The 27,588-nt window shown below is 41.4% G+C and overlaps 1 protein-coding gene across 2 annotated transcripts; it reads right to left on the bottom strand.

Annotated features, from left to right (window-relative positions):
- Positions 1-463: 463 nt before the first annotated feature.
- Positions 464-27,588, bottom strand: ppp3ca (protein phosphatase 3, catalytic subunit, alpha isozyme). Of its 2 annotated transcripts, XM_062407021.1 has the most exons (14): positions 27,239-27,588; positions 22,516-22,716; positions 18,692-18,816; positions 18,112-18,223; positions 17,427-17,572; positions 17,185-17,324; positions 9,394-9,471; positions 9,187-9,281; positions 7,729-7,854; positions 7,556-7,642; positions 6,888-6,972; positions 6,593-6,690; positions 5,169-5,219; positions 464-3,387 (listed from the first exon to the last, which is right to left on the bottom strand). In XM_062407021.1, exons 1-14 carry the CDS (start codon positions 27,291-27,293, stop codon positions 3,209-3,211), a joined length of 1,578 nt encoding a protein of 525 aa, XP_062263005.1. In that variant the 5' UTR covers positions 27,294-27,588; the 3' UTR covers positions 464-3,208. The 2 variants fall into 2 exon arrangements, with proteins under 2 accessions (XP_062263005.1, XP_062263007.1); XM_062407023.1 differs by lacking the exon at positions 5,169-5,219.

The following is a 27,588-nucleotide window of genomic DNA, read 5'->3' as shown; positions in this document are numbered from 1 at the left end:
AGTGTTTTTAGTATCCAATGGCTCATTAATCTTTTTGTTGCTAAATAAATTGATTGATTAGTACACTGAATTAAGTTTTCGTGGTCTGAAATCTCCAGAAAACCTTGTTCTGTTAGTCACCTGGAATTGTTTTTGTTAGAAAGTGAGGCAGGTGTCTAGTAAAGCTGCTGCTGCATTTAAGGTATTTTGCTCACGGTGTATGCAAGTGCGGTGGCTATGAAGCATAGACTTTATATAAATAAAGATGGAGTTCTCCACTTCCTGCCACTACCCATAGTATCCTGTTTATGACATCTTGTATCAAAGACGAGGCAAGGCTTTGGAACTATAGCTTAACCAGCCACCAGGGGGCGAACAAGACACTCAAGGCTTCCATTGTTGAGTCCATCTTTAGTATATTCTTGGTTGACTAAAGAAAGCTAACATCAGCATTAATACTTCCACCCTGAGAAGGAAACGGTGCCACGCATTTTTTATTCATGCATATTTTATTCAATAGTAAAAAAATGTGATTTGTCCCATAGGGCATGCTTACAATGTGTGTATTGTTTAGGAAGTCAAATGCCAAACATATTTCCATAGATAATAAAAAATGTTGCAAGATAAAATCCATTATACTTGTTTGTTGAAATATGCATGTAGACCATACAAGAACCAGAAACAGAGGAGGGAAAATAACCATAAGCTAAATTGTAACAATAATAATATCAGCAGTAAATAGAACCAGAGTACAATGTTTCCTGTTAAATGTTAGTGCGACACATGATTTTCTTTGTGTCCATTTCATTTACATCTGAAAACCATGCTATCATGCTTTGGCAGCCTGAAAGTTGCTTTTCACTGAGATTATATTCATTCACACTATTGAACATTTTCTGTACATCAGTACAACAGAAAGAAAATAAACACAAGGCTTCACATCTCTTCATACGATAAATCAATATAAAAATTAAAAGCAGTGGTAATAAATAACAGAATTAAAAAAAAATTGACAGAACAATCAAAGGAAGCCTATTTATAAAATCTGTAAAACAAGACAAATCAAACAACAAACATAATTCAAAAAAATAAAAGAATTCAAGTTTACTATTTGAAACACAACTATCACAATTATAATCTCACGTAACAATTAGGAACTTAACTGCATGCATTGATGCGTTCCGTACCATAAATGCTGTGTTAAAAAATCGCCTGTCCATCCTCTCTTGTCATACCTTCATCTTTAAATAGAAAGATGGAAAATAAGGTAGAAACAATATGGATGCATGAAAGGAAATTCTAGAAATGTACGTGATAGTGTGTGTTGGGGTATGTCAACTTTCCCGAACCGCGTGTTTTGAAAGGAACGGGATGTTTCCTGTTCGTCATTCGTTTCTTTTCTCTTCCTCTATCAGTCAAAAGAAAGCCTTTCAGGGCCACTTGGCATTTTATGATAAACCGACTTCTCATCAAAGGATTTTGACACGTTAGTTTATGTTTGGATATTTGAATCACAGTGTGGGTGCTTTTCTCAGCCTGTTTCTCTACTAACATGAGTGTAGCCCGGAACATTTGACTGAAAAACAAGGAATCAAAGTGATTCACACATTTAAATGCAATATTGGATGGCCCTGTCTGCACTTCTGCTCAGTTTTTCAAGAGGGAAGGACTTCTGACTGCCTAAAAATGTACTAAATAGTTTTCTAAAAAGTAACATTCATTAACCCAATTTTTTGTCTAGAAGCATTTTTACAAATCCATTGAATACATTTCAGGTTAGATTCCAAATGAGACAATGTGTGGTTTGTTAAATTCTCTTCAAACAAAAACTTCAAATTTCAAATTAGTAGAATTCCCTTCTCACTCAGTTATATTACGCTTTGTAGCTCCTTTGCATCACATCTCACTGAATTGGTCGCACAGCAAAAAGTGCAAAAATAGTAAAAAGCGGAAAAATGTGGACTTGATGACTGCACAGATTCTTTGACTTTCTCTTTAGCAACAAGCGGGTGAGAAATAATCAGGTAGTGTGTGACAGCAGAGGATATCCCAGAGTTCAAAATCCCTACCCCCCCCCCCCCCCGTGTTACAGAATAGCAGTTAAATGCCGCTTAGTTGCCATTCATAGCAATGCAGAAGAGACCATGATTCAAAGCCTCCTTCAGTGTATACTTTCCAGAGAGATAATTTGCGAAGTGTGTGAGGTATAGCTGGATCAAATGCCATGCTTCTCTGAGGCTTGAATAATTGGTGGAGAGGAAGAAAATAACTTTGTGGATGTTCTGGATGAAATAATAATCCTCTGAGTTTGGATGGAGATTTGTCTTCGTACGGGAGGCTGTGGTCTCTTTTAGCAATTTTCAGATGTTAAATCTCAGGGTTTCATCTGCTGAGGCTCCTACAGGAAGAATCAGACTCAAATTTGACTACTGGTCCTTTCGTCCCCTCCCTTCGTTCCCTCATCCCCTCCAAGTTATTTCTAGCTAGGAGATGACTGATAATAAGGGAGGAGAGGAAAGGAGTCTACTGAGACATACGGTGGAGATTGATCTTAAATTGCAGGGGCTTTGCTGGTTAGGACGATGGTGGCATCTTATACGAAGGTAAATCAATCAATATAAGTCCACTGGCAAGATGGCGCTGCAAGTATTCAAAGGTACACAGTTTGTTTCTTTTTTGCTTTCTGTCTCAAAAAGTGGCGTGACTTGGTAATACTAGCAAAACAACTAGGTAAACAAGATTATGTTGCTCAGAAGTGAATTTGTGAGTGATCTATAATAATAAACACTTTAGAAAATAGTAGAATGATGTGTGTGGCATGGATACTGCAGTTATGTCTTCTGTCAGGCCCTGTCAGGACGGAGCAGACGTTTGTCAGCGCTCAGAACAACACAGCCCCCAACAATTCAGCCTGTAATTGAACTGACAAAAGGGAACAACAGGCAGAGACGACTTTAAATCACACGTTTTCCCAGACAAGCTGCAGCCTGCCGGCCTCCACTCACCCCCCTGCCGTCTACCGTAAACCCCAGCTCCCCCCTCCCCCAACCGTGCAATGACACTGTCATGGAAAAAATGACCCTTTTTTGCTCATTTTAGATTTGCTGCAGAATTCATGTTCTGTCTTTGGGCCTGTTTGATTTCGATGCTCTGAGGCCTGAATTCCCGATTTGGCAATGTCTTGCTGCGCAGCGCAACAGCGGCACAGTACTGTGGCTCAGACAGCCCATCACTGGATGTTGCTGTTGTCATCCGTGCCATTTGCCTCCGACATATTCATCTTCCCCATGGAGTGACCCACATGGTTCACCCCATCCCGGCGAGGTGGCATGCGCTCGTTGATGCGGTCCAGGCCCTTGGCCTCGGCAAAGCTGTTGATCTTGTGCTGGGGGGAGAAGCCACGGATCGCTGCAAAGAGAAGACACATAAACAGGGATGAGGTGATTATATTCTTATATTTGGAGTGAACGCATTACAAAATCAGAATTTGAAGTCAATGCGTCCTGATACTCAACTACCAACCTCTTGAATGAGAATAGCAAAAATACCAGACAATTCAGAGGCATTGTCACCAAAGAGGACAACTGAGCCTATTTCTAGACAGATATACGTATAAAATATATTATATGATGCTTCAAAATGTTTAGTTTTTTTTTCACATATTACCCGTATAAGCTGTTCAGTTATTCCTGCAGTTGACATTAGTGACAGGGCAAAGAAGAAGCTTAAGATGAAATGTCAGACTTTGATATTTCCAATACATATACTATAAAGTTAACCCCACCGAAAAATACAGCTTCCTAGTTTTTAGGAGGCACCATCGGCAGGATGGCCCGGTAGTGCAATGGTTATTTTCCTGTAGATGGTCCAAGTTGCCATATGTAGAAATATGACTAAAACATCCTCCTGTCCATCAACTGATATCCTCACCTTACATGTCCCAGAGCGGTTTCCAAAATCCAGTAGTCGCTTGTAACTTGAAATATTTGTATTCTATTATTTCCTAAATTATCCAGACACATATGATAGCAAGAAAATGATCTTTAACTCTCAATGTGTAAAAACAACCATGGTCAATGTTTTCCATCCTTATATATATTTTAAATAAAATATGAATTTAAATTAAAAAAAAGTATTTGTGATGGTAATGGTTGCTGTCTCATCATGGACGCTCTTGGTTAGTAAGCAATGATAACCTTCAACATATCACAAGGAGCTGAGGCTTCAAGATGCATATTTCATGTTGATGCTCCGGTCTGTTTCCTGTTCTTGTGCATGCAACACTTTTAAGAACCAGATGGAGGCCATTTGCAAGCCAAACCCAAACAATGCAGTATTTTAATCATGCATCTCTTAGCAGCACTTGACTTTGCAGTGTTTAAATTTATAATGAAAATTCCCTCAAGCCTTAAAAAGCTTTTCCCTTTTCTGAATTTGCATTTATTTTCTAGTGTTACGGTTAGGGTTAAACCTTGTGACTCCTTTTCATTAGTCTGAAAGCTAGAATGCACTGATTGTCCAACAATCCATGTTATTTTCTCTGTTGCCTGGCCACACAGCACATGTGGGAGCAAACAGCGACAAGATCATGATCCCTCACCTGCTTCCCATCCTGCAAATACTGTCAACTGTGAGTTATTTTTCCCTTTTACCAGCCAGGAAGCATTCTTTGATAGTTACTGCTGTGCATGAGGTGGACTTTGTTACAAAAAAATTGATTTATCTCATTTAAATTCACATTTTTAGTCAGTTAGGTTCTTGCTGGTTTGTTAGCAGGTTTATATGATGGTAGGGCTGATTCATTTTCCCAGATTTCCCAGAAAATAATTTAACATGATAAATTTGACATTTTTTAGGGAACTGATACCTATGAGTGTGCAGCTTGAGGGAATTTAAGTGGACTGTTGGTCCCTGGCAGTAGTATGCACTCACTAAGTACCATTCTAATTTTAAAAAGTATCTTCATCCACTCTAAAATAATCCTCACACTCTAAAATTTTAAACCCACTCATTTAGTAGAATTTCACTCTGAATGGAAACTGCAAAGTAAAGTGCTGGCCGTACAACATGTCGCTGGATTGAGTTGTTATTATGTGAGTTGTTGAGTGCATGAACTTGTTGGCGGCAGGTGGCCTCTGCAGCAAGAGATGTATGTTTTCGTATGGGTTGGAGGAGGAGCACGAATTTACCTTCTCCGTCCTCATCAGGCGGCTCGATGGCTTCAATGGCTTCAATGGTGGCTGAGGGGGGAGGAGGGGGAGCAGGTTACTCGTGACAAAGCCATGCAAATGTAAAAAAAAGCAGCCCCGGCGTAAAGGTGGCTCGTTTCAGGTTAGATGAGATACAAGTGTTCACCGGCAATACAGCCAAACCCAGAGGAGCCGCGTGCATTACTGCTAAAATAAGTCATGTCAACATGGGGTTCAAAAAAAGAAATGAAAATAACAAACAGAGTGAGTGACAGAGATATTGACATGGAAAGAGTAATGGAAAGAGGAGAGGACAGAAATACTTTTTTCTGGCGTTGCTCTCAATATTTTTTTTTTTATCATAACAAAAAAATGTAATAATATCTAAATGAAAGTTCTTTCTATCGCTGCTGTCAGCACACCGGTAGTGACACAGTCATGGATACCACAAGCACAAACCTTGATTTGAAAATACTTTGTTGATTTAAAGACTGAATAGAATCCGGGCTCTTTGTGGAAGCTTGTGTAGTTCATGTGAAGTGGCTCAGTGCTGAGGTAAAGAGCTGGAGAGGATCCAGAGAGCTAAAGACAGACTGACACTTTTGTCGGAGTGGATCGACACAAGGTGCAACTAAAAAGCAGTTAATAGACTTGAGAGGGTGAGAAATAGAATTCCAAGTGAATTCACATGTTCTGTCACCTCTTTGTGTAAATAGACAATTGTTTGTTAACACTTTTACACGCTGTACTAACCTGCAAGACAAGGAGTATGAGGGTGAGTTGGTTTTACCTATTTCTATCCACATTGTCTGGTACTATGATGGAAACTCTTTTCAACTTGGAACCTTTGCGGGATTCTTCTTGCGTTATTACCACCACAGGGACCATGGTCTAAATAAACCCCCCCAAAAGGTCCCTGGTTTGCTGTTGTTGAAGTGTTCTTGGTTTTTATAGCATCATTGTTGTAAAGTCTTCTGCATTTCTGCATGGTGGACTGTTTTACCCTGACGAATAAGGGAAGGCTATGTCATTACCTAAAAGACCCAGTCAGCAAGAGTCTGTGAATGTCTATGCCATCGTTTCCAAACATCTCTGTTCCTGCCCCTACAGACTCAATCGGGTCCCCAGAGTATTCAAACTAAAACTGGGCCAGCAGTCTTTTCAAACTTCTCCATTTCAGCAGCTCTAAGAGTAGTGTGGACACCAGGCATATCCATAGCAGGGTTTTCAAAAGAAAAACACTTTTGGTCAACTCTGTAACACAAGGATCTTCTTTTAGCTGAAAATTGATAAATATGGTAAAACACAAAGGTGGCTGGCAGCTCTGCGTTGAAGACAGAGACAGAGACAGAGAAGGAGAGAGGAAGGAACTGAAAGATGGAGGAAATGATGGAGGAAAGGCTTATGCTGAGCCTTGAGCTCACCGCTCTGCAGTGTCTGTCTGCCTCCAGAGAGAACCCCGCTCGGCAGCATGCCAGTGGGCGTCAGGCCCTTCAGCGTCAACACATTTTCACTCTCCTCTCTGCAGGAAACACAGACACACGCACACAGGCCAGAAAACTTTGATGAACCTTGATCAGACCAGAAGAAAAAAACAACTTCATACCTCACTCCGACAACACATCCACTCCCTCTATTCATGTTCATGTACACACACACACACACACACACAAAAAAAAAAAAGATTCCAATCTGAAAACACTCTAAGATCAATTTTACCTGAGAACTTGGAACATTTTGGCCATTTTCCCAATAGCTCGGATCTTGTTCTTGATCACCTCCTTACGTGCGGCAGCTGCATTGGCTGCAAAGGAATATTTATACACCCATCGTCATTATATGCTCTTGTGTATATTGGGCTTTAAGATGCATGAAATAATTATACAAATAATAATAACTAAAACCTGATTTTATGTGTTTTGTGGTAATTTGGAAAACAACTTTATATTTTATTGATAATTTGGGCTGCTGTAATGCATTTGACACTGTTTCTGTTGCAGATCTAGGGGATTGGTATTAATGAGTGCGTGACAAAACTCAAAATCGACTGAGTTTCAATGTGGTTTCATGAAGGGACATTAGATGCATTACAACAATACAAAATTTGAGCCAGTACTTAAAGGGGATACGTTTGTAGAAGCACATGGAAAAGAGAATAATTTGACGCCTGATTGGCGAGAAAGCGATATTAACAATTCAAACCAACTTGGCATATTGGATAAAGGAAGACCCTTAGTGTGAAGAGCTCAGATGGGAACAGTGGGAATGTACACATCTCGTCTCATGAAGGAGTTTGTTTAGTTTGTGCTGTCTGAAATGAACTTGTGATGCCCTGATGATAAAAATCAATAATTAATCATTCAGTCGTTAATTGCAAGTCTTCTCACCATCAAAGATCTCTTCTTCTTCTTCATCATTCATCATGAGTTCATCATCGGAGCAGATGCTCAGCACATTCACCAGCATTTCTGTGACTGCATGGGGAAGAGATTGAGAGAATTAAAAGATAAAGATGTGGTGTTGTCTTAAAAACACCAGACAGACTTCTGAGGTTTCATACCCTTCTCTCCAACAAATGGCAGAGACCAGGTGAACACGTCCATGAAGTTGGGCAGCCAGTAGGGATGGGGGGAGCAGTTGAACTGTCGGATGTTCATGACATTATTTTCATACTTCAGTACAGCAGCTGGTGGGGAAGCAGATGGTCAGAGTTGAATAATGCTTTTCTTTAAGATAAAGACAAAGATTTATTTAAGAAAAACCCAATACCAAAGATTACATGATTTACTATATATAAGCTCTGCTGCCTTCATACAACATCATTAAAACATGAGATATACGGTCGTAAAGTATCAATTCATTACTAGCATGTTGGCATGAAGAGGCACAAGCACTCATTAATCAGAACCAAGATATTGATTCCGCAGATTTTATTGGAAAATGTGTCTTTATCACAGATAAATCAGTATTGACATATACTCCTTAAATCTTTTTTTCGACACATAAGTCAATAAAATAAATGAAAAATAGGAGAATTAAAATGTAGAGCTACAATCATGAATATAAAAAAATTCAGACAGACGTTTTGAGTAAGTTCATCAAAATAAAAATGTTGTTTAGGGACATTGCTATACCCCTTTGCATATTATTGCTCTGTTTCTAATTTTTAGTAAATGGTACAAAGAACTAACCTTAACCCTTACAGCAACTGTCACTTAGTTTGTTTAGTGTGCTCTGTGCAGGGTCTGTTCATTGCATCCTCTCACAGCCAAATGCACAGCAATATTTCATATATGCTTCAAATGTTTGTTATGTTTGATGGTGTTTTCATATTTATACAAACAGCCCCCTTGTGTATGTGCAGAGCGAGAGCAGCAAATGAGACATTCAGCCACCAGATGGCCCAGCTGAGGCCAGGGATCGCTGACACTGTTACATCAAGAGGGATAAAGCCACATGGAGATAGTCAGCGATGCAGACAGTCCCTCCCACACTCCCCATCTCCCACAGCCCATGGCAACCAAGGCACAGCTCTGAGAACAAAAACAGAACGGGGGCTCCCTGATGCATTCTAATGCCCGTTAACAAGCTAAACACACGCACATTAACTCAAACACTGTAGTTTGTGCTGCTAAAAGCGTTTTTATGGACAAGTCAGAGGAGCCCATACATCACATCTTTCTTAGATTTGTTTCCCATAATGTGTCTCTTTCTTCAACACCAAGTTGTACAAAGGGAAAGTTATAAGTTAAAGAAGTGCAGGCATTTCAAAGGTGGCAACTCCCTTTTTTCGATGCAGGCTTTTCTGTTTCCTGCTTTAACATCTACTTCACTAAATGAATCACTTCAGACTGTATTTCTGCCTTTATATTGCCTTGGACATCATATATCATATATACACTATATATATATATATAGCTGGAACAATTCCTCTTAGTTTATCTGTGATTCTTTGAGGGGGAATGATCGGATCCAGGAACAAATTAAAGCAATAAAACGAACAAAGACATTTTCCGACCTTTGTTGTTGTAAACATCCAGGTAGTTGGGCGCTGAGAAGATGGTGATGAGCGAGGGGAATCCAGTCGTCTGACTCTTGCGGTACATGCGGTAGCTTCAAGGCAGTTGGGTGGAGGGGAAGACAGAAGAGAAGCTCATTCTCACACGTGTCGATATGTTTCTATATTTGTTTCGGCACAGGTATGTGTGTTGTGGGGATAACATACCCTGCATCTTGTGCTTCATGCGCTCGAATAATTGATAATAGGTTATTGCTCTGTAGGAACTCACAGACAGCCGGATAACTGGAAAAGAGGGAGAAGACATTGGTGTTAGAGACCTCACCGAACATGCTTTCGAAGCCCTGAGAGAACAAAGAATGACAGACTACAAATCAACGGATTTAAGAAAACTAGCTCTTTACAACTTGTCAGATTTTTTTAAATATATCTTCTATTTCATCTAACAGCAGCACTGCTTTTAAGCTGCAGGTTCCTAATTCAGTTTTACTTACTAAAAAAGGAAAAAACAAAGATCTGCGCTCATGAATGCATTCATGAAAGCCGCGCTGAGGATGATGCAAGTCTGTGAAAACCCAATCCACAAGCTACCTGTTGCAGTGAGATACAAAACTAACCCAGAAAGAGGCAGTCACATCTTCCTGCCCCTGAGCTCTGACAAGAAACGTGCCTGGAAGGGAGTGAAGCCTGTGAGCAGACAATTAGGGTTAATTAAGGCGGTTCCTGTGAATGTATTGTGTAAAAAATGCAAGCTTTGCCATAATGTCTAGTGAAGTGATAAGCGCTCCACACATTCCAATCATCTGCTGATGTTAAAAAGCACATGATCCCGTTTACTGGCCCAACCCTTCCCACTGCTGCTGCCCATCTCTCACAGGTCATTTTGTTGCACCTCAAGCTAAAAGGGGAGTTCCATTGCTTCTGACAGTTTGCCTCATCAAAGGGTTTAGTCCCTGTTAAGATGCTGGCGATCACTGATTCGCCTAAGCTAAGTATTTAGATCAGGAGATACTTCAATTGAAAATGTTTGGGGGTATGATAAGAGCCGAAAGTGATGTGCTATAAATGAGTCTATTTGGCACAGATCTAGACACTGGTGGTGGTTGATGGGATCAAGAAAATGTTGAGGATCTAAATGAGATGAAATGACTGTACGCAGCGAATCACTGAAACGATAGAAGATGGAGAGGAGAAAGTTTGACAGCAACGACATGATTGGCCGACTGAGATCCTATCAGTATCTGATTGGATTACCCTCACGCCCAAAGCAAAATAGTAGAGGGAAAGTCTTCCTGAGGGAACTTAGCTTAGTTTGCTTCTGCTGAATGCCAACTGCTTATTTCTCATTTTATGCTCCAGCCATTTCCATATGTCCAGAAACTGTGTCTTTATTCTAGTATTTGAGAATGAATTCCTTTGCCTTACAACAAGAAGGCTCTTGGATCAAACTTGAATTCTGAGTTTGCATGTCCTTCTCCGGGTACTCCAGTTTCCTCACAGTCCAAAGACAGATAGGAGTTAGGTCTATTGGAGACTCTAAAATGACTGTAGGTGGGAATGTGTTGGTCACTGTATGTCAGCTATACAAAAGCCATGAAATGTTAAATATCAGAAATAATTGAGGATTAAAATATTTTTTAGTACATTTAAATATACTAAAATATAGTTTTAGATTTGGCTCTTTCTTTGTTGTATTCCCTAAGTGACCAATAACAACATATGTTAGGCTTCTATCTTCAACAAATTCTGTTACTAAAGCCCTGAATATAACCTTCAAACACTGAATTATTTGTCGTATAAAAACTGATTCCTTTCCCATGGACTAATTAAAATGGTGATATTATCTTTTTTATCATCTCTGTTATTTCTCAACATTTTTCTGGACAGATGGACACTGAGCTGTTCAATAGAGGAAGGTGACACATGACTTCCTGTGTGACACTTCAGAGTGGAGTTGTGTTAGCTGTGGATCAGACATGGAGCAGACTTAGCACCAGAAGAGAGAGTGAAGTGCTCAGGAAGTATATCAGACCTGTGTCCCAGGAGGGACAAGAAATGAGAATTAGGACACGTCCAGCTGCAGTGTGAGCGCAGGCGATCATTAGGCTGCTCTCAACACAACTCTTATGCAATGCCCAGAAAGTTGTGTTATGTCATTCAGAAACTGCCTCATCCCCTGATTCCCTGATAAAACTTAATATAGATAATAGTTTGATAAGACTAGAACGAGTCATGCCAATCAGTATCGCCTCATTCTGGCACCACATCCATCCATCAATCCATCCATCTATCCATTCAGCCATTAATCCATCCATCAGTGCATACATACAAATATTAATTCCATATCGATCATTTTGATTTCTGACCACTGATTGATAACCAGCCACCAATTTAACACCAGTCTTGTTTTCATCCTAACCTACAATACCATTCAATATAAAAGGGTATCCTCCCCAGCAACAATCCCATCGTCTGGCACTTTGTCGTCGCTGCTGTCCATGGACCTATCAAATCTTCACAAGTGTTTAAAATATTTAAAAAGGTTTGTACCAGAAAGAAAAACAACAAGACTGCTGTGTCCCGCGCACCTGGGGAAACTGTGCCATGCTCATATACTGTATCTAGGGCAAAAGGCTACATCATTCCCTTGGTGGCCAATATAGAAATGGCTGCGTTACACATGAATATGCTGCAACTCTTTCCACCATGACTGACAGTGCAGACGAACATAACAGGAAAACGCTGCTCTTGAGAATGTTACGTAACCGTCTCTATTAAAACCACATCCACAATTCATTTCTAACTCAGAAATAAGGCCTATTATTGCATTGCACCTTTTAAACGTTATGTCCTTCGTGGCTGCAAAGCAGCATTTTCTTCACCCTTGCAGTCTTGTGCACAAACGTCATGTACAAATAAGAATCCTACTGCACTTTATGTCTTAATTTATTTTTTGTCCGATCCAATGGTTTGTATTGATTAGTGCGAGGGAACACAGTGCAGACACTGCTTGCCTGCAGCTCGCATTCCTTCTCCCCCCTTTGTGAAACACACAATTATGTGTCGTGGGCCTGTGAGAGAGCGAGAGAGAGAGACAGAGAGAGAGGAAAGAGAGACTAAAGAGAGAGGAAAGTTGAGGTGAAAAATTTGACAAGTGAGTATGAGTGAATTTGACAGAGAGAGAGATGGAAGTGTTGTGCTGTGAGTGTGAAACTCACAGAAAGTTTTTTTTTTTCTTTCTTTCCCCTGAGAAAACCGATCTGTCGAGCTGATGACCATAACATTAATATCCCCCAGTATATAATAACAATATTTTCATCAAAATCCATGAATATTTCGCTGAGAAATCAGTGAAAATGTGGAAATATTGCGAGAATGTTAAAAACATAAACAGATTCCTGGAGCCACCCCCCGATCCACATCTCATCTTAATTATTTCTTCTCCGACCTGAAACAAATCCTCCCATCAGGTTTTGATGGAATTTGATTGAGTCGTTTTTGCATAATCCTGGTAACAAAGAAACAAAAGAAACCCAGACAAAACTAGAATGGAATTCAGTAGAGCTCATACCACCACTAAGATTCTTAGATTTCAGTCCAATACATGTGCCTGATTCACTTTTAATCAAGATCCATTAATTATCCCCTGGGAAATCTGTGAAAATGCCTCATAAAAACCACGTCTCTCACGATGTTAAAGAGTGAAAAAAAAAAAAAACTCGATCCAACCCCCCCGATCCTGATCTGCACCAAAAATGAAAATTGAATGGGTTCTTCCCTGACCCAGATCCTCCTGCCAAGTTTCAAGGAAATTAGTTGAGTAGTTTTTGTGTATTCCAGTTCACAAATAAACAAACAAACAAATAAACAATCAAACTGATTAAAACAAACCCTCCACAGTGGATGTGATAAAAAGAACAATAAGTATCACAACTTATTACGTGGTGTGGCCAGTGTTATGTGACAATAGATGTATATAAAGTCTTATGCATCACTGAATAAGCTGTTGTGTTGTGCCTTCACATAGATATTATATAAGCTATCATGTATAGCGTTTCGATTTTTTCATGAGTATACATTTCATGCGGCTGTGGCTGAGGGTAAGAGCGGTCGCCTTCCAACCTGAGAGTCGGTAGTTCAATCCTCAGTCTTCCCCACCTGCCTGCCAAAGTGTCCTTGGGCAAGATGCTGAGCCGTGATTTAGCCCTCATAGAACAACAAAAGTGCTGCTAATAGATGCACTGTATGAATGTGTGTGAATGGGTGAATGTAAAACTGTACTGTAAAGTGCTTTGAGTGGTCATCAAGACTAGATATGCGCTATATAAATACAAAACCATTTACCATTTACCATTCATCTAATCAGGGCCATGGACATTTAATATTCAGTTGTGAAGGCCCAATGCATCCGTTTGTTCACAGTTACCACCAAAACAGTGTTATACCATAAAAAGAGCGAGGAGCAGTCTTTTCCTGTACAGAACTCTGGAGGCACCGGATTTTCTGCAAAATGTGTTGAATCTATATTTTAAACATTCTCCTCAGCTCTGAGGAACGGAGCAAAACTGCTCAGTATTGATTTTACAGAACACGTTTAGGGAGTGAAAATAACACGGCCCAGTGCACCAGCCTCATATTGCAACAATCAGTCATTGTCAATGTGTAGCTTCAAATCAGGGATTGAATTGTAATGTCCCTCCCTTTTTTCTTATTCCTGTTTTATCTACTTCTGTTTCAGAAAGAGATTTCCTTGCATTTCCCGCAAACCCTCAGGAGAGTGCGGCTCTAGGTGCTGCATACTGTATCGTTGGCATGAGACATAATGATGGAGAGGTAAGTTTGAGAGTGAGGGCAGAACAAAGCCACAGGGAGATAGATGACTATTATAGCAGCATCCTCCACACATCTACAGAATAATCCTCACTAAGCTCCTCTCTCTCTCTGTTGTTTTCTTATCGTGACCATTTAACAGCAGTGAGAGTGGGAACTAAAAACCCTTCACATGGGCTTTTCCTGTATCACATCGCCATGGGTTCCTGTGAACAACACCATTATTACCATTCACTCATGTGTCAGCTGGGATTTTACCTTTTTTAAAACTTTATACTTTTTAGTATTGGTATTGGTACCTGGTTCATCTCAGGCTCATAATTAAATCAAGTTTCAGATACCTTGAACAAGGTAGATCACGATGAACATCTAATGAATTTGTTATCTTGTTATTTAATTGGTCTTGAGCAGCAAGAAGAGTTCTCTAATGGTCCTTCTTTGAGGTGAAACTGCACAAAATAATGTGACTTCAATAAAAACATTAAAAAACCCTTTGGTCCATTATCTATGCTTATCTTTTGAGGGTCGCGGGGGGAGCTGGAGCCAATCCCAGCTGAAACTGGGCGAGGCCCTGAACAGATCACAAACTTATTGCATGGCCAACAAAGAGAGACAACCAACGACCATAAACACAATGTATACCCCGTCTGCACTGATGTGGATATTTTGCAAAGCTAACCTTTTCCTCTGTGTTTGATTTGGGTGTTTGCATCACCGCTTACTTTGTGCCCGGACACTGTCGCTTTGTACATAACACTTTGGGCCATTTGCCAGAATGTTTGGTGACGTGGCAGATTCCAAATATGTGGATATAGTTAAGATGTAAGTTAAAACATTGTGAGAATGCTCCCGATGTTCTTCTCGGGCATTTGACGGATCCTTCATTTAGACTTTGGATACACACCAGGAGGAGACAGTGCTGTCCACCACCCTGCCACACCTATTTAATAACCTTATATACCCTTCACTGGAAAGAAACCAGCAGTAATGCAGAGCAGTGTGCATGGCGTCAGAAAAGTGTCACAATGGATTCACGTTTAATCTTAAAGTCACCAGTTGATCTCGCCTGCATTGGAATAAATAGTACTACAGAAATTGTTGAACTTTGATTATTTCATCTGATATCTCTTGAAGCAAATGTTACTTCAAATGAGGAAAACACTTAAATGAGATGTGAATCTAAACTGCATCTCTCCTGCACCCACAGTCCAGGATGTCGTTTCCACTTAAGTGGAGGAATAAATCTTCCGACTTCACTTTTTGGTGATTTGAGTGGAGCTGCGACTCCCACGCAGGAATCTGTGCCGCTCTGAGCCTTCATTAAGAAAACTCTCACCACAACTGCCACCTAATCTCTTCTCCCCACCACCACCTACTTCCACAGCTCGCTTCCCCCTCACAACAACATTAGGACAGCGCTCACTCCTCCTCCTTTTACATGCTCTGTCTCCGAGGTTTAATAGCTGCACAACAGACCAATTCCCAATTTGCCTCGCTGTTCACTCTTGTATTTTGCTGCGTCCTCTCTCTGCCTCTCCTTTCATTTGACATCAGGTTCACCCAGCTAATCCTTTGTCGGTAAAACAATTGTTAACCACAAGGCAATATGACCTATTTACTCACAGACATAAAAACGTTATCCATAAGTTTCAAGAGTACGCACATTTCTTCAATCATTCAGTCTGTTGAAACGCACTCTGCTTCCCGTCTAATTCCATTCATGTGGTGTTGAGTGTGCATCTATTGTTTGTTTGGTTCTTTGTGGGGGTTTTATGCTCAAGAAGCAATGAATCTTTGATATCTATTAATAATTTACAAGCTCACCATCTATTTTTGATATAAAGAGTTCAGTTCTGAGGCTTCTCTGTAACAGTCAAATTTCACCCTGTACTCCTGCAATTCTCTCGAAAGATTAAATTAGATCTCATCAGCACCAATTAGTTCTGGTGAAAAGCAACACTGCGCGGTGTCCTCTTGTAACTTTAGATTCCAAAGCTGGGCCGGTTATTTGAACAGGTTTATAGGCTAAGTAGTAACCACAACAGTGTTCACGTTACAAAGACGATGGCCCACTACTGAGCGCATATGAGGTGCCCATGATTATCTAGTTCTTATAGTACAAATATACTATATAGGAGAGGAGGTGGTCTAGTGGTAGAAACTTGGACTATGGGCAGAGAAGGTCTCTGGTTCGTCTCTGGTTCGACTCCACGGAGAGACAACAAAAGACGAACCTGGATTGATCTGTCCAAAAATCCAAGAGTCTCCCTACCCTGTCTAGTGCCCCTGAGCAAGGCACCTTACTCCCCCAACATCTGCTCCCCGAGCGCTGTACATGGTCGCTCACTGCTCTGTGTGTCCTGCACCAGATGGGTCAAAAGCAGAGATTCAATTTCCCTACCTGCATGAGTGTGCCTTTGCATGTCTGTGCATGTGTTTGGGATGAATAAATGGATCTTAACAATCGAAAAAAGGAAGTGGTCTAATAACCCTAAATGATGTATAATCTCCGTCAAGGAAGTTTTGTTTTCACCCCTGACCGTTCGGTTTGTTTGTAAACACCACAAGCAAAAACTCTGGATTTGCTCAAAACCTGGAGGAACGATGCGATATGTGTGAGGGAGGAACCCGTACATTTTACTATAACATTGTACCAAATGTCATTCTAACCTGTCATCAAACAGAGTCACAGTGAGGGAAAAATCCACCCTACAATTTAACAGAATCTTTCTAGGCCCATGTCCCATTTTTCAAGCAAGTTTGGTTTAGTAGTTTTTTCATTATCCAGTTAAAAATCTAACCAACCAACACACAAACCAACTACAATGGTACTAAAAAGAGTGCATACCGCCACAAAGGCCAACAATCCCCTTATAATAAAAAAACCCACACCAGATTCCACAAACTCATACTTAAGAGTCCTCTAAGTATGGCAGATTTAGTTATTTCTTAATAACTTAACAAAAATGTTGAAAATCCCCTTTGTCGTAATTTCCCTCCAAAATGTAATATTCCTTGGCTCATGCCTCATCCTTCCACCAAGTTTCAAGAAAAACCTTTTCAGTTTAATTTGCATAATCCTGCTGACAAACTAACAGCCGCGGCGACGAAAACACTCGGTGAATGTGGGCCGAAGCGAATCGGGGGGGAGGAGCAGAAACGGCTCACCTGTAGAAATAGGAGCAGCCTCGCACTGTGTTGTGGCTGAAATATTCCTGGGTTTTCTCATTGCCAAAGTCTTCCAGAGGATCAGCCCACAGCAGGTCACACATGGGCCCGAAGGCTGGCGGCTCCTTGAATCGGTCCAGCTTTAACGTAAAGAAACAGGAGCGTATAGGTCGTTAAGAGCTCACAGACACACAAGGACTGTACTGTGAGAAACTGGTAGTGACAAGGCCCTGGGTCTTTACCTTTTTAATGTCATCTAAGGTGTGTATTTCAGGTGAGAGTCCACCATGGACACACAGAAACTGCTGGTTCATGAGTGCAGCCAGGGGAAGGCAGTCAAATGCATCCATACATGAGTCATAGACCTGCTCTGAGTACTTGATTTTACCTGAGAAGAGACACAAATGTAAAGTTTTCAAAATCATAACATCACAGCTACATGGACAGAATAAAACACTTTTTATTAGGACAGGTAATGAATGCGTTTGTCTAGTACTTTAGACAAATACTAGCAAGGCTTTGGAAATATGCACAAATCAAAAAGAGGTGAGGTAATATTAACAACGCCATGAAATAACCGCAAAACAATAATGATAACTGTTTCATTTATTTTTCTTTTATGTTCTTCATTTTTCTTTTTTTGTGTTCAATATGTGCATTTGTGTGCATGTGTGCATATTGGGACATGTGTGTGTTTAGCGTTCTACGTTTTTTTAAGTTTAACGTATTCACACATTCTTTCTTTCAGAATTCCAACCCCCTTTTTCTGTGCTGTCAGACGGAATTAACTTCCCACAGACAGGTGCATTACTTGGAATTTTTACCGAAAGTGCTCCCAGCTACGCATGACATTTACAAGACAGAGAGAGAAAAAGAGAGAGAGAAAGAGAGAGAGGGGAGAATGTAAAACACTGAGGGGGTACTCACATTCTTGTTTGAAGGTGAAATATTCTGTCAAATGTCTACATTCATGATTTCCACGAAGTAAAAATAAAGTCTTTGGATAGAGGATTTTCAGCGACCAAAGGTATAAAACACACTGTTGAAACAAACACATAGACAAAATGTTATTACATGTGGAAGGATCCAAAAATAGACTGGATATAAAGATGGACGACACGTCTCCACCATCCAGAAATGAAGCTCAAATTTACCGGATACAAACTACCAAGAATTGAGATTCTTTAGCCTCACTTTTGGGGAGCTGTAATGTCCATCTTTATGTGCATTCTATGGCGTAAACCAGTATAGAATGTCATAGTAACCATGGGAAGCTCTATGTTGTCTGTTTTCCATTTCATACTTAATAATAATAACTTATAAAAAACTGCATTTATAGAGTTCTTTCGATGCAAACGTTGTAGGGCTCGGCATTTAACCATACAAATTAACAATTCAAATGGAAAGTTAATAAAATTCACCAGTGTGAGAGGCTTAAATCGATCAAAAGCCAAATGGAATAAATAGGCTTTCAGTTGTCCTTCAAAGATATGCGAATGGTTTTTACCTCAATACTGAAGTAGCCGCGGTCAACGTAGTCCCCGAGGAACAGGTAGCGCGTTGTCGCTGGTGATCCTCCCACTTCGAACAGCTTCATAAGATCAAAGAATTGCCCATGGATGTCCCCACACACTGGAAGACAATCAACCGTTACATAATCAAAGGAACTCACTCAATATCTTTGTGTTTTGTGTGTCTGTGTGTGTGTTTGTACATTCATCTCTGTGCTATCGTTTGGTCATTTTGGCATCATCCATTGATTAAGTCAAACCATTAGTGGCCTCACTGCAGGTCAACAAGGTTGAGGGGGCAGCCTGTGAAAACCTTTTAAATAGAAATGGATGCAGTTGTAAATATGTTTTTGTCAAACCGAACCTTCCTGTATTTTTGTAATATTATAATTCTAAACATTTTTATTCTTAACTGCTTAGTGACTGCTTGGACTTTAGATTTTCTCAAATGTCTCAGCCGATCTACAGAAGAGGCCATGAGTTATGAAAATAATATTCCTGCAGCAAGAATGTAAAGTATAATTCATCTCCAATTATGCCCCTACCGACTCTATTAAAATATTGGAGCTCTTTGATTCGTGGACATGATCAAATCATTTGTCTAAGGTCATCATCGTCTTGAGAGTTCTCTGTGCTCTTTGGCTGAAAGGTCTTCGCCCTCAGCAGACCTCAAAGAGTCCCCGGGGGCTCAAGCTTTGAGCCCCCGGGGTGATGCATACTTTTTCACAGTGAACACTATTGCTCCAGAGTGCAAACCTACATCTCATTTCCTCGCTGCCTTCAATTTTTCATTATCATCTTTCTCTGTCTCCTTCTCTCCTACTTATCCTCCATCTCCTCTCTCTTCTCTGGCTCCTCTATCAGCTCTACAGTGGCCTTCGCCCACTCAAAGCTTAGAGCAATGTGAGTGGGAAACTGCCTGTGTGACTAAAGCAATCAAACACATACATATGCACACACGCACAGGCACGCACACACACACACACACACACACACACACACACACACGGACACACACACGGACACACGTACTGACACACACACGTACATACACAGACACCCATAGAACAAATCCAGGATAGATTCACAAGTGAATAAATGCCTCATAATATATGAATCCAACACACACACAAACACACATAGACAATCAAACACAACTCCAGCTCGCAAAGATATAAAACAGACCTCCACACTCACTCCCGTACACAAACGCTCACTTCATCATCCATATTTCATGCTTAATACATGAAGCCTCCATTTTCCTGACGCCAGACGTGATGAGGAGCCCGAGACTTCTCCTCAAGTCAACGCGCCGTTCATCAGTTTGTCACCTTTGTTTCAGATAAACAATGTACTTTCTCTGAAGAAGGACATTTATGTCGGTGTAAAGCTAATCATATGCATAATGACATGTAAATTTAATATAACACATTTTTGGGTGAGGCTGAAGTAAAGAGAACCTAAGTGTGTGTTGGCTCATAATGCACCAACATCCCATGTTCACAGAGATGTATGAAGATTTTATTTGTAATAATCACTTTGATTTGAGCAAAATGCTTAGACTACTCTTCTGATATGCAGGGATATCAAGGGCTCTAGCCGCATAGGACCAGGAATCATCTGATTATTTTCGCAACACAGGTCTTGCCCGGAATTGAACCATCATCTCTTTGGTTGTGTGGTATCATAAGCTGCTTTTAGACATGCACTGATCTCCTCTGTATTTTTTCAGAGGAGGTGCATGCGTGAATGCAAATGTCCAAGTGAGACGCTTGTCACTTTCTTCGGACTTTCTCCTCCTGGCCTCCCAGTATAAAGTCAGTAGAGTTTCAGGAGAATCTAATGTGTGAACACAGCAGGGGATCCCCCCCCCCCCCCCCCCCCCCGGCCGGATTCCTGGTGAAAAAGTGGTGACACGCACGTAGAAGATGTCAAGAAAGTTTGTGCTGCTTTGAGCGGCTTCATCTCTCGCCTGAATAATGCGGAGGATTTGTGCACAGAGCCCCCTGCTGTGGTGTGGATGTGGGAAAGGCAGATTGCAGGTATACTCCCGTGCCAGTTATCCAGATTTCCCCTGCATGTCATGTCTGAAACCGACTGTGCAGTCTCGCTTTGAATCCAACCTCAATGCTATAGTCTCATATTTACTCTCAATATTAATTTGTGTATCACTAAATATTATTTCAATTGTTATATTGTCATATTATTTATACAACTACATTGTTATGTTTTATTTTTAACACCCCTATAACCGTTAACAGGTAGCGCATGCAACCTGTCAAAGATCACTCCCATCACACAAAAGCATCCAGAACACACACACAGGCACACACACAAACACACACACACACAAACACACACACACACACACACACAAACACACACACACACACACACGCCTGTACCTTTATATTAGTGAGGACACTCATTGACCTTACATGTAAAGGGCCATGAGAAAATGTATATTATGATTTGCTGCTATAAAATACAATTGAATTGTATTGACATAATACATTCCCCAGCCCCTTACTCTCACCTTAACCATCCAAACTAAAATCCTAACCCTATCCTAATTCTAACCCTGACTCAAAAATCAAGTCTTAACCCTCAATCAGCCCTTTGAAAAAGTGAGGACCGGACAAAATGTCCTCACTCTGTAGGGTCTATGCTTAACATGGTCCTCACAAGGATATAAGTACAGCAACACACACACACACACAAGTTAATCTATCCTAATCTCTACTTCTCTACTCATATCATATCATCACATACTTAAATAACTAAGTTTTTCTGCTTTGCTACTTTATACTCTCATCCTATTACTATTATCTTTGTACTGTCTGTATCTACATATGCCTTCTGTCTCACGTCACACTGGTGCTAACAGGGTTTAGCCACCCACTGCGACACAGTACTTTTATTACTTAGAGCGATATGAACAGTTGTCTTTAAAACCCTTCCACTCTGCAGTTTGTGATGAGAGGACTTGTTATGAGAGATACAGCGTTTCTGAAAATGCTTTATCTATTTTAAACACCAAAAGAAGATTCTACCTGGAAGTGATAATTATATGTTTTCCAATACTTAGGTTTGTACAGTCTATGTTTAGGACCAAATACAGGGGCCTTGCAACAGGGTGGACAAAACAGGAAATTGCCTCAGGTCCTGGGCTAAGAGGGGGGGAGAATGGTTGATTACATTCGTCCATAGCAACAACAATTTTTGGATCTTCTAAGATTGGCTTTGTACCGGCGACCGCGATGACACCTAGGTCGGAAACCCCCCAACAAGGGCCACTGTACTGCGCTGCCAAAAGTCATTTTAGAGCATTGAGGTCTTGGTTGATGACTTGAATGTCTTGTATAACTCTTGGAATTATGTGGTTTGGCGTCATGTGTTCCTGGGGTTAACAGTTTGATGTTGCAACCCCTAACCCTACCCCCCCCCCCCTTTTTGCCCCGGGCCCTCAAAGTCTCTTGACACGCTGCTGATTGAATGCAAACACTTATGGCTTCAGGGTCAAATGCACTTTGCCTCGTGCTAATTAGCTAAAGTTAGCATGCCAACACGCTAAACTAACATGGCAATAATTGTGTTGCAGAGTCCCAGTGTTGTAGTTCACTGTAAGAAGCAGAGGGTCCTGAGGTTTGTGGCATGTCATACATACATTATACCAATTTCATGCTTTTTGTCAATCTATATCTAATTTGGTGAAATATTTAGAACCAAAAAGCTGAATCGTTGGGTTTTCCCCATGTGGCCTCCTGCAGATGACAACACGCCAACTGCCGCAGGTTCATGTCTCTAACAGGCTTCATACCTGTAACCGGTGCCTCGATGTCCAGGATGGTTTTCTCCTGTCGCAGGATGGCCGCCCCCTCATCTATGATGCGCAGCGCCACCGCCTGCTCCACGCGGCCCTCCTTGGTGAGGTGGGCCTTCAGGAGATCCACCCGAGGCTTGCCTTCTGAGTCAAACACTTCCTTCAAAGTGAGGCGGTGGCTCAGGGGGAAGGGGACCGCTGAGGAGGGAGAGAGAGAGAGAGAGAGAGAGAGAGAGCACAGGCACGTCAGGCGACTTTTCATGTCGAGACGAACACAATCCTTGATTGTTTCTGCCGCTGTGGTGAGAGAGAAACGGCGTAAACATCATTCCGTGAATAATACACACAACTTATTATCAAGGAATTGATGCAGAAATCCTATTTTAGAAACCCACCAATGCACGTGGTGCCCTGGAGGCAGCAATGTGAAGCCGCCGCCCCCTTCTTTGTTGACAGTTTCCGTACATCTTTGGCATGAAAGCATCTTTATTAAACACGGCTTTGCTTTACATACCACAGAGAATGTGCTGATTCGAATCAAACAACAAACTCAAACATCTTGAATTATTCAGAAATATACAGTACATGTCAAACACTATAATTATTTGTACATGTTTATATTTACAAAGTAGTCAATTCTGCATGTGTTTTGAATACGTCGTAATGTCTATTTGTGAACCAAACAACATATGCTTTACTTAAAATACAAAGTTTACATATAAATCACATTGAATGTTGCATTATTTATTGAACAGTGCAAAATATAGGAAAAATAAAAGCCTCTTATATCCCTGCTTATATGAACAGCTCTAGTTTAAATATATGTAAATGTCAGCAGGGGAGATCGGTAGCTAGAAACGATTGACACACAAAATCAATGTGATTTGAGACCAGAGATTCCAGTACAGATGAGCAGCGCCTTGTTCAGAGTGTGGGATAAAACATGTAAGCACTTTCAATTCACCCAACACTCTCCCTGGATCGCTGAAGCCCGTGGCCATTAAAATGCACCAGTCACCTACCGACAGACTGGGAAACTGTGAAATCCAACCTCAGATCATTACTTCAGGGGCATCGAGGGTCATTCATTAGATCTGCCGCTGATCCCAGTGTGCTGTGACCACAAGCTTTCAGGGCCCACGTATTAATCTACAGATCATCTGGCTTAACACAGAAAAAACTCTTTCTAAGTGTTGGAGTCATAAATAATTGACGTGGGAAGAGATAAAATAAATGAAGTCCAGTCGCACAGATCATTTGAGTAACAAGACGCAAACACACACATAAATACACTTAACACAAACTGTTAGCCGCAACGGTTCATTCCGGAGTATGGCCATGCTCGACCAGTCGATAGCAAGCAGGGCCGTACAGCAGCACCCAGATGTAGTGGAGACAAAGGAAGAGTCTCAAAGCCCGGGCCTGAGCTGAACGCGACCAACAGGGTCTTTAATAATGAATGCCCGACTGGAGAAATCTCAAAGTCTCTGCTCCTGCGATAATGAGGTGAGCCCCGACCAGCGGAATTAATGGGAATAACATTTTTCACAGTGCGCAGTGTGTATCTGTGATGGAGATGTGGGCTCTGACACTTTACAAGCGAGTACAAGCTCAGCATAGTCACCACTCGTGTTCTCCTAAGTTTCGTTTCGGTGAACGTCACTGGGCACTGAGGAATTCGCACATCTTCACCAGCGCCTTCTACGTGAACGGAACCTCTTTTTATACAAAATCCTGAAATATTTGTATATTATTTTGGGTTTTGCATCTGTCGCATGCTAGAAACATCCCCTTCGTGCCCACTTGCTCGCTTTAACTTCTCTAGAGAATGGCCTGCTGTCATTTCACATGGGCTCACTAAGAGATTCTCCAGTTTTTACTTGTACGAGATTTTCTCAAGCAAGTGACTAGTGACCAGCAGATGTTTTTTTCTCACATACAGCCGCTGCAGATAATCTCTGGAAAATGTTTTAGTGCATGTCTGAAAGCAGCTACTCAGACATACTCAAATTAAATCAAAGTGGTGCCAGTACTATAATTGTTTGTACACTTAACTAAAATGGCAGCAAAGGATGATATAGAAATCCAAATCACAGTTGTTTCCAAACACGCTGCTTGACAAATGAACCTAAACAAGACATTTTACAGAGACGCACATACGTAGCTGCAGATACACAAACCCACTGATATAGATGTAAGGTGGAGGGATGAAAAGCTGACTTCTGCTCAGCACCCAAGCAGGATTGAACTATGAAATACTGTATGTTGCCAGGCAACAGCAGCAGCAGCTGACTGTTGGAGTACAGCCAGTACTGCCACGGAAAACTGCAATTTGCATTGGGGGCTCAGATGGATGCAGTAGGAAATGCTCGTACTGTAAACACACTCGGTTGAGACCCCTCGGTGTCGGCATGAAGTTCGGTCTGTACCTGGTGTTATCGGTTGATCTGTTCTGCAGGGGTGTGTAGTTTGAACTGAATTTGATTGGACCAGATAGGGTGCGTTTCTGCAGGGTCCAGTAATCCTACACAGACCCGGAGTCATGGAAATCTCGCTGCTTTGCCTTCACCCACACCCTCTGCAGCTCCACCTGCTGTGATCTTCTTCATATATACTTGAGGGGCTGCATGACTAATTTCCAATGTGCACATTAAAGCAGAAATTGCCGCATTGTTACCATTAATAAATTATTAATTCCGAGTGTTGTTGACTCCAATTTGCATATTTACCCCTGAAAGCTGGAGTAAATATTTTAGCCTGACGCGCGGCCTGTTGAGTTCAAAGCTGATGCTGTGTGTCTCAGTGCAACACTTTTCGTATTGTTGCATAATGGAAACTGTTCCTATGACTGCTTTTTTTCACACTGCATTTCAGAAAACGGCGATATCAAGTTTTCTTAAAGTCAATAATCGGAGGAAAGTTGGACACTTCACAGGTGGACATACGTGGGATCCTGTCCCTGAAATAACTGACCTGAATCTGCCTCTCGCTGCTGTGCTGGGGAAAAACAAACTGCACAGACCAGCAGTTATCTCTTTAGATATGTTCTGTCAGGTTACAGCGTGTAAAGGGAAAAGAGAAGCAGAGAGAAACTTGTACATGTACACAGGGATAAAAATAGCTCGGAGCAGCTTGTAGTATCAGTGCTCAGTAGTTTACTGCCCGCACTGCACATGATAACTGCAAGAGGCGTCCGTCTCAACTATTCAGATTCACCAGTAGTCTTCATAGCGCACGTTGATCACCTGAAGGACGCATGATACGGTCTCTAACGTCTCTCGTGCTCTCCATCGCTTTTTACTTTTTTGTATTTTCAAAAAAGTAAAAATCATTAACTGGAATGGCTCTCGGAAGAGTCCAAGGCCCAACAGTCACCTTACATTCAATCCATCTGCGCCGGATTTCACACACTCATAGATATCAATTCCCTAAATATGCCTGATCCTTTCATCACCATGAGGGATAATTACTCCCTGGGATATCAGTGAAAATGCCTAGTTAAAGAAAGTGAAGAAATATGCTGGATCCGCCCCCTGATCCGGATCCCCTGCAAATTTTAATGAGTTTTTTTTTGCCACATACCACATCCACCAGGTTTCATCCCATTAATTGGGAACCTGTATGAAAGTCCAAAATGTTACGTGATCATGTTACAAAAGCAAGAGTTCTTGGCTGTGCCGTGTTTGCTGATACAAAACTCTTGTTTGACATGTTTGAATTGTCTGGATGTCATCATCGCTTTTTGCATAAGAAATAATCGCAAATGCTTTTTTGCAGGCAGGGTAAATATAACAAAATATGTCAACATGCAGATGTCCTGAATCTGTCATGTCACACTGATACTCTGACTGCAAATGACTCACAATAAAACATCGTTAAAGGTCCTGCAGGAAGGACCTGGCTGCATCCATATTGTTATATACAGCTCATTCAGTCATTATAGTACATGCCTGCAGTCATTGTCTCGCACGGTGCAAAGACAAAGTTGTTAATGCTGACTGAGCTGCTCGGCCACTACACTAACACACTGAATGTGAATGTATTCATGCACACTTGAGTGTGTGAGCTGATCCTCAGTCACAAGGAGCAGGAGCTAAATGAGTTATGGCACGACTGTGAGCACTTCATCATCCTCCATTGATCCAACTTGTATCCTCACTAATTCTCTTGACTGAGCAGCCCTCTCCACGTCCATGGATGCAGCTCCTTGTAGACAAAAAAACCCTCCTTTTAACATCAATTCCATGCCCCTCTTCTTCTTCTTCTTCTTCTTCTTCTTCGTCTTCTTCTTCTTCTTCCTCCTCTTCCTCCTCCTCCTCCTCCTCCACTGGCCCTGTGAAATCCTGCTGCATCACTGCCTCATGCAGCTCCTATATATTCAGCTGCTTTTTTTTTTTCTCTTTTTTTTTTTTGTGCCTCTAACCAAGCCAAAAGATGCAGTGTAGTCGTGACCATGAACATTAAAACAGAAATAACATAAATCAGCACGGTTGAATATATTCCACATCTCCTGGTACCCCAGTGCTGATGCTGAGCTTCGAACCGGATTGTTGATCAACATCAAAGCGCCTGCAGCCCACTATACCACCACACACACATTAATGAACGACATGGAAATAAAGGCCATGTTCTGCCTGAACCGCAAGGAGCAGGGAACACTTGAGATGTTATGTAATATCTGCACAGCCAGCACCGGGGAAGAAGATGTGGGCGAACTTACATTTCACCATCCGATCGGTGGCGTTTAAGACGATGTCAGCGTTAGACATCTTCATGGGCAGTTTGCTGTCTTCGAGGCTGAAAGCGGTTTTTCTCCCTCTCTCTCTCTATCCTCCTCCTCCTCGCCGGATCTTACTCTCTGCTGTGTTTGTTGTCGAGATGCGACTGATGATGCTGTGGCATCACTCAGATGATGCGCCCCCTCCGTGCGTCCGCCGCTGCTGCTGTGTGCTGCGCCGGGTAAAGACTGCTGTGGCTCCCCGAGCAGGGATGGATGGATGCTGGATGCTGGAGGAGCTGCTGCTGATGCTGCGGCTGCTGCGGCTGCTGCTGCTGCTGCGGGGCTAAGCT

Source organism: Platichthys flesus, chromosome 15, assembly GCF_949316205.1.
Source record: "Platichthys flesus chromosome 15, fPlaFle2.1, whole genome shotgun sequence".
In the NCBI taxonomy this organism is placed as follows: Eukaryota; Metazoa; Chordata; class Actinopteri; order Pleuronectiformes; family Pleuronectidae; genus Platichthys; species Platichthys flesus.
Note: the sequence above shows the minus strand (reverse complement) of the source record. Positions and strands in the feature narration are given on the sequence as shown.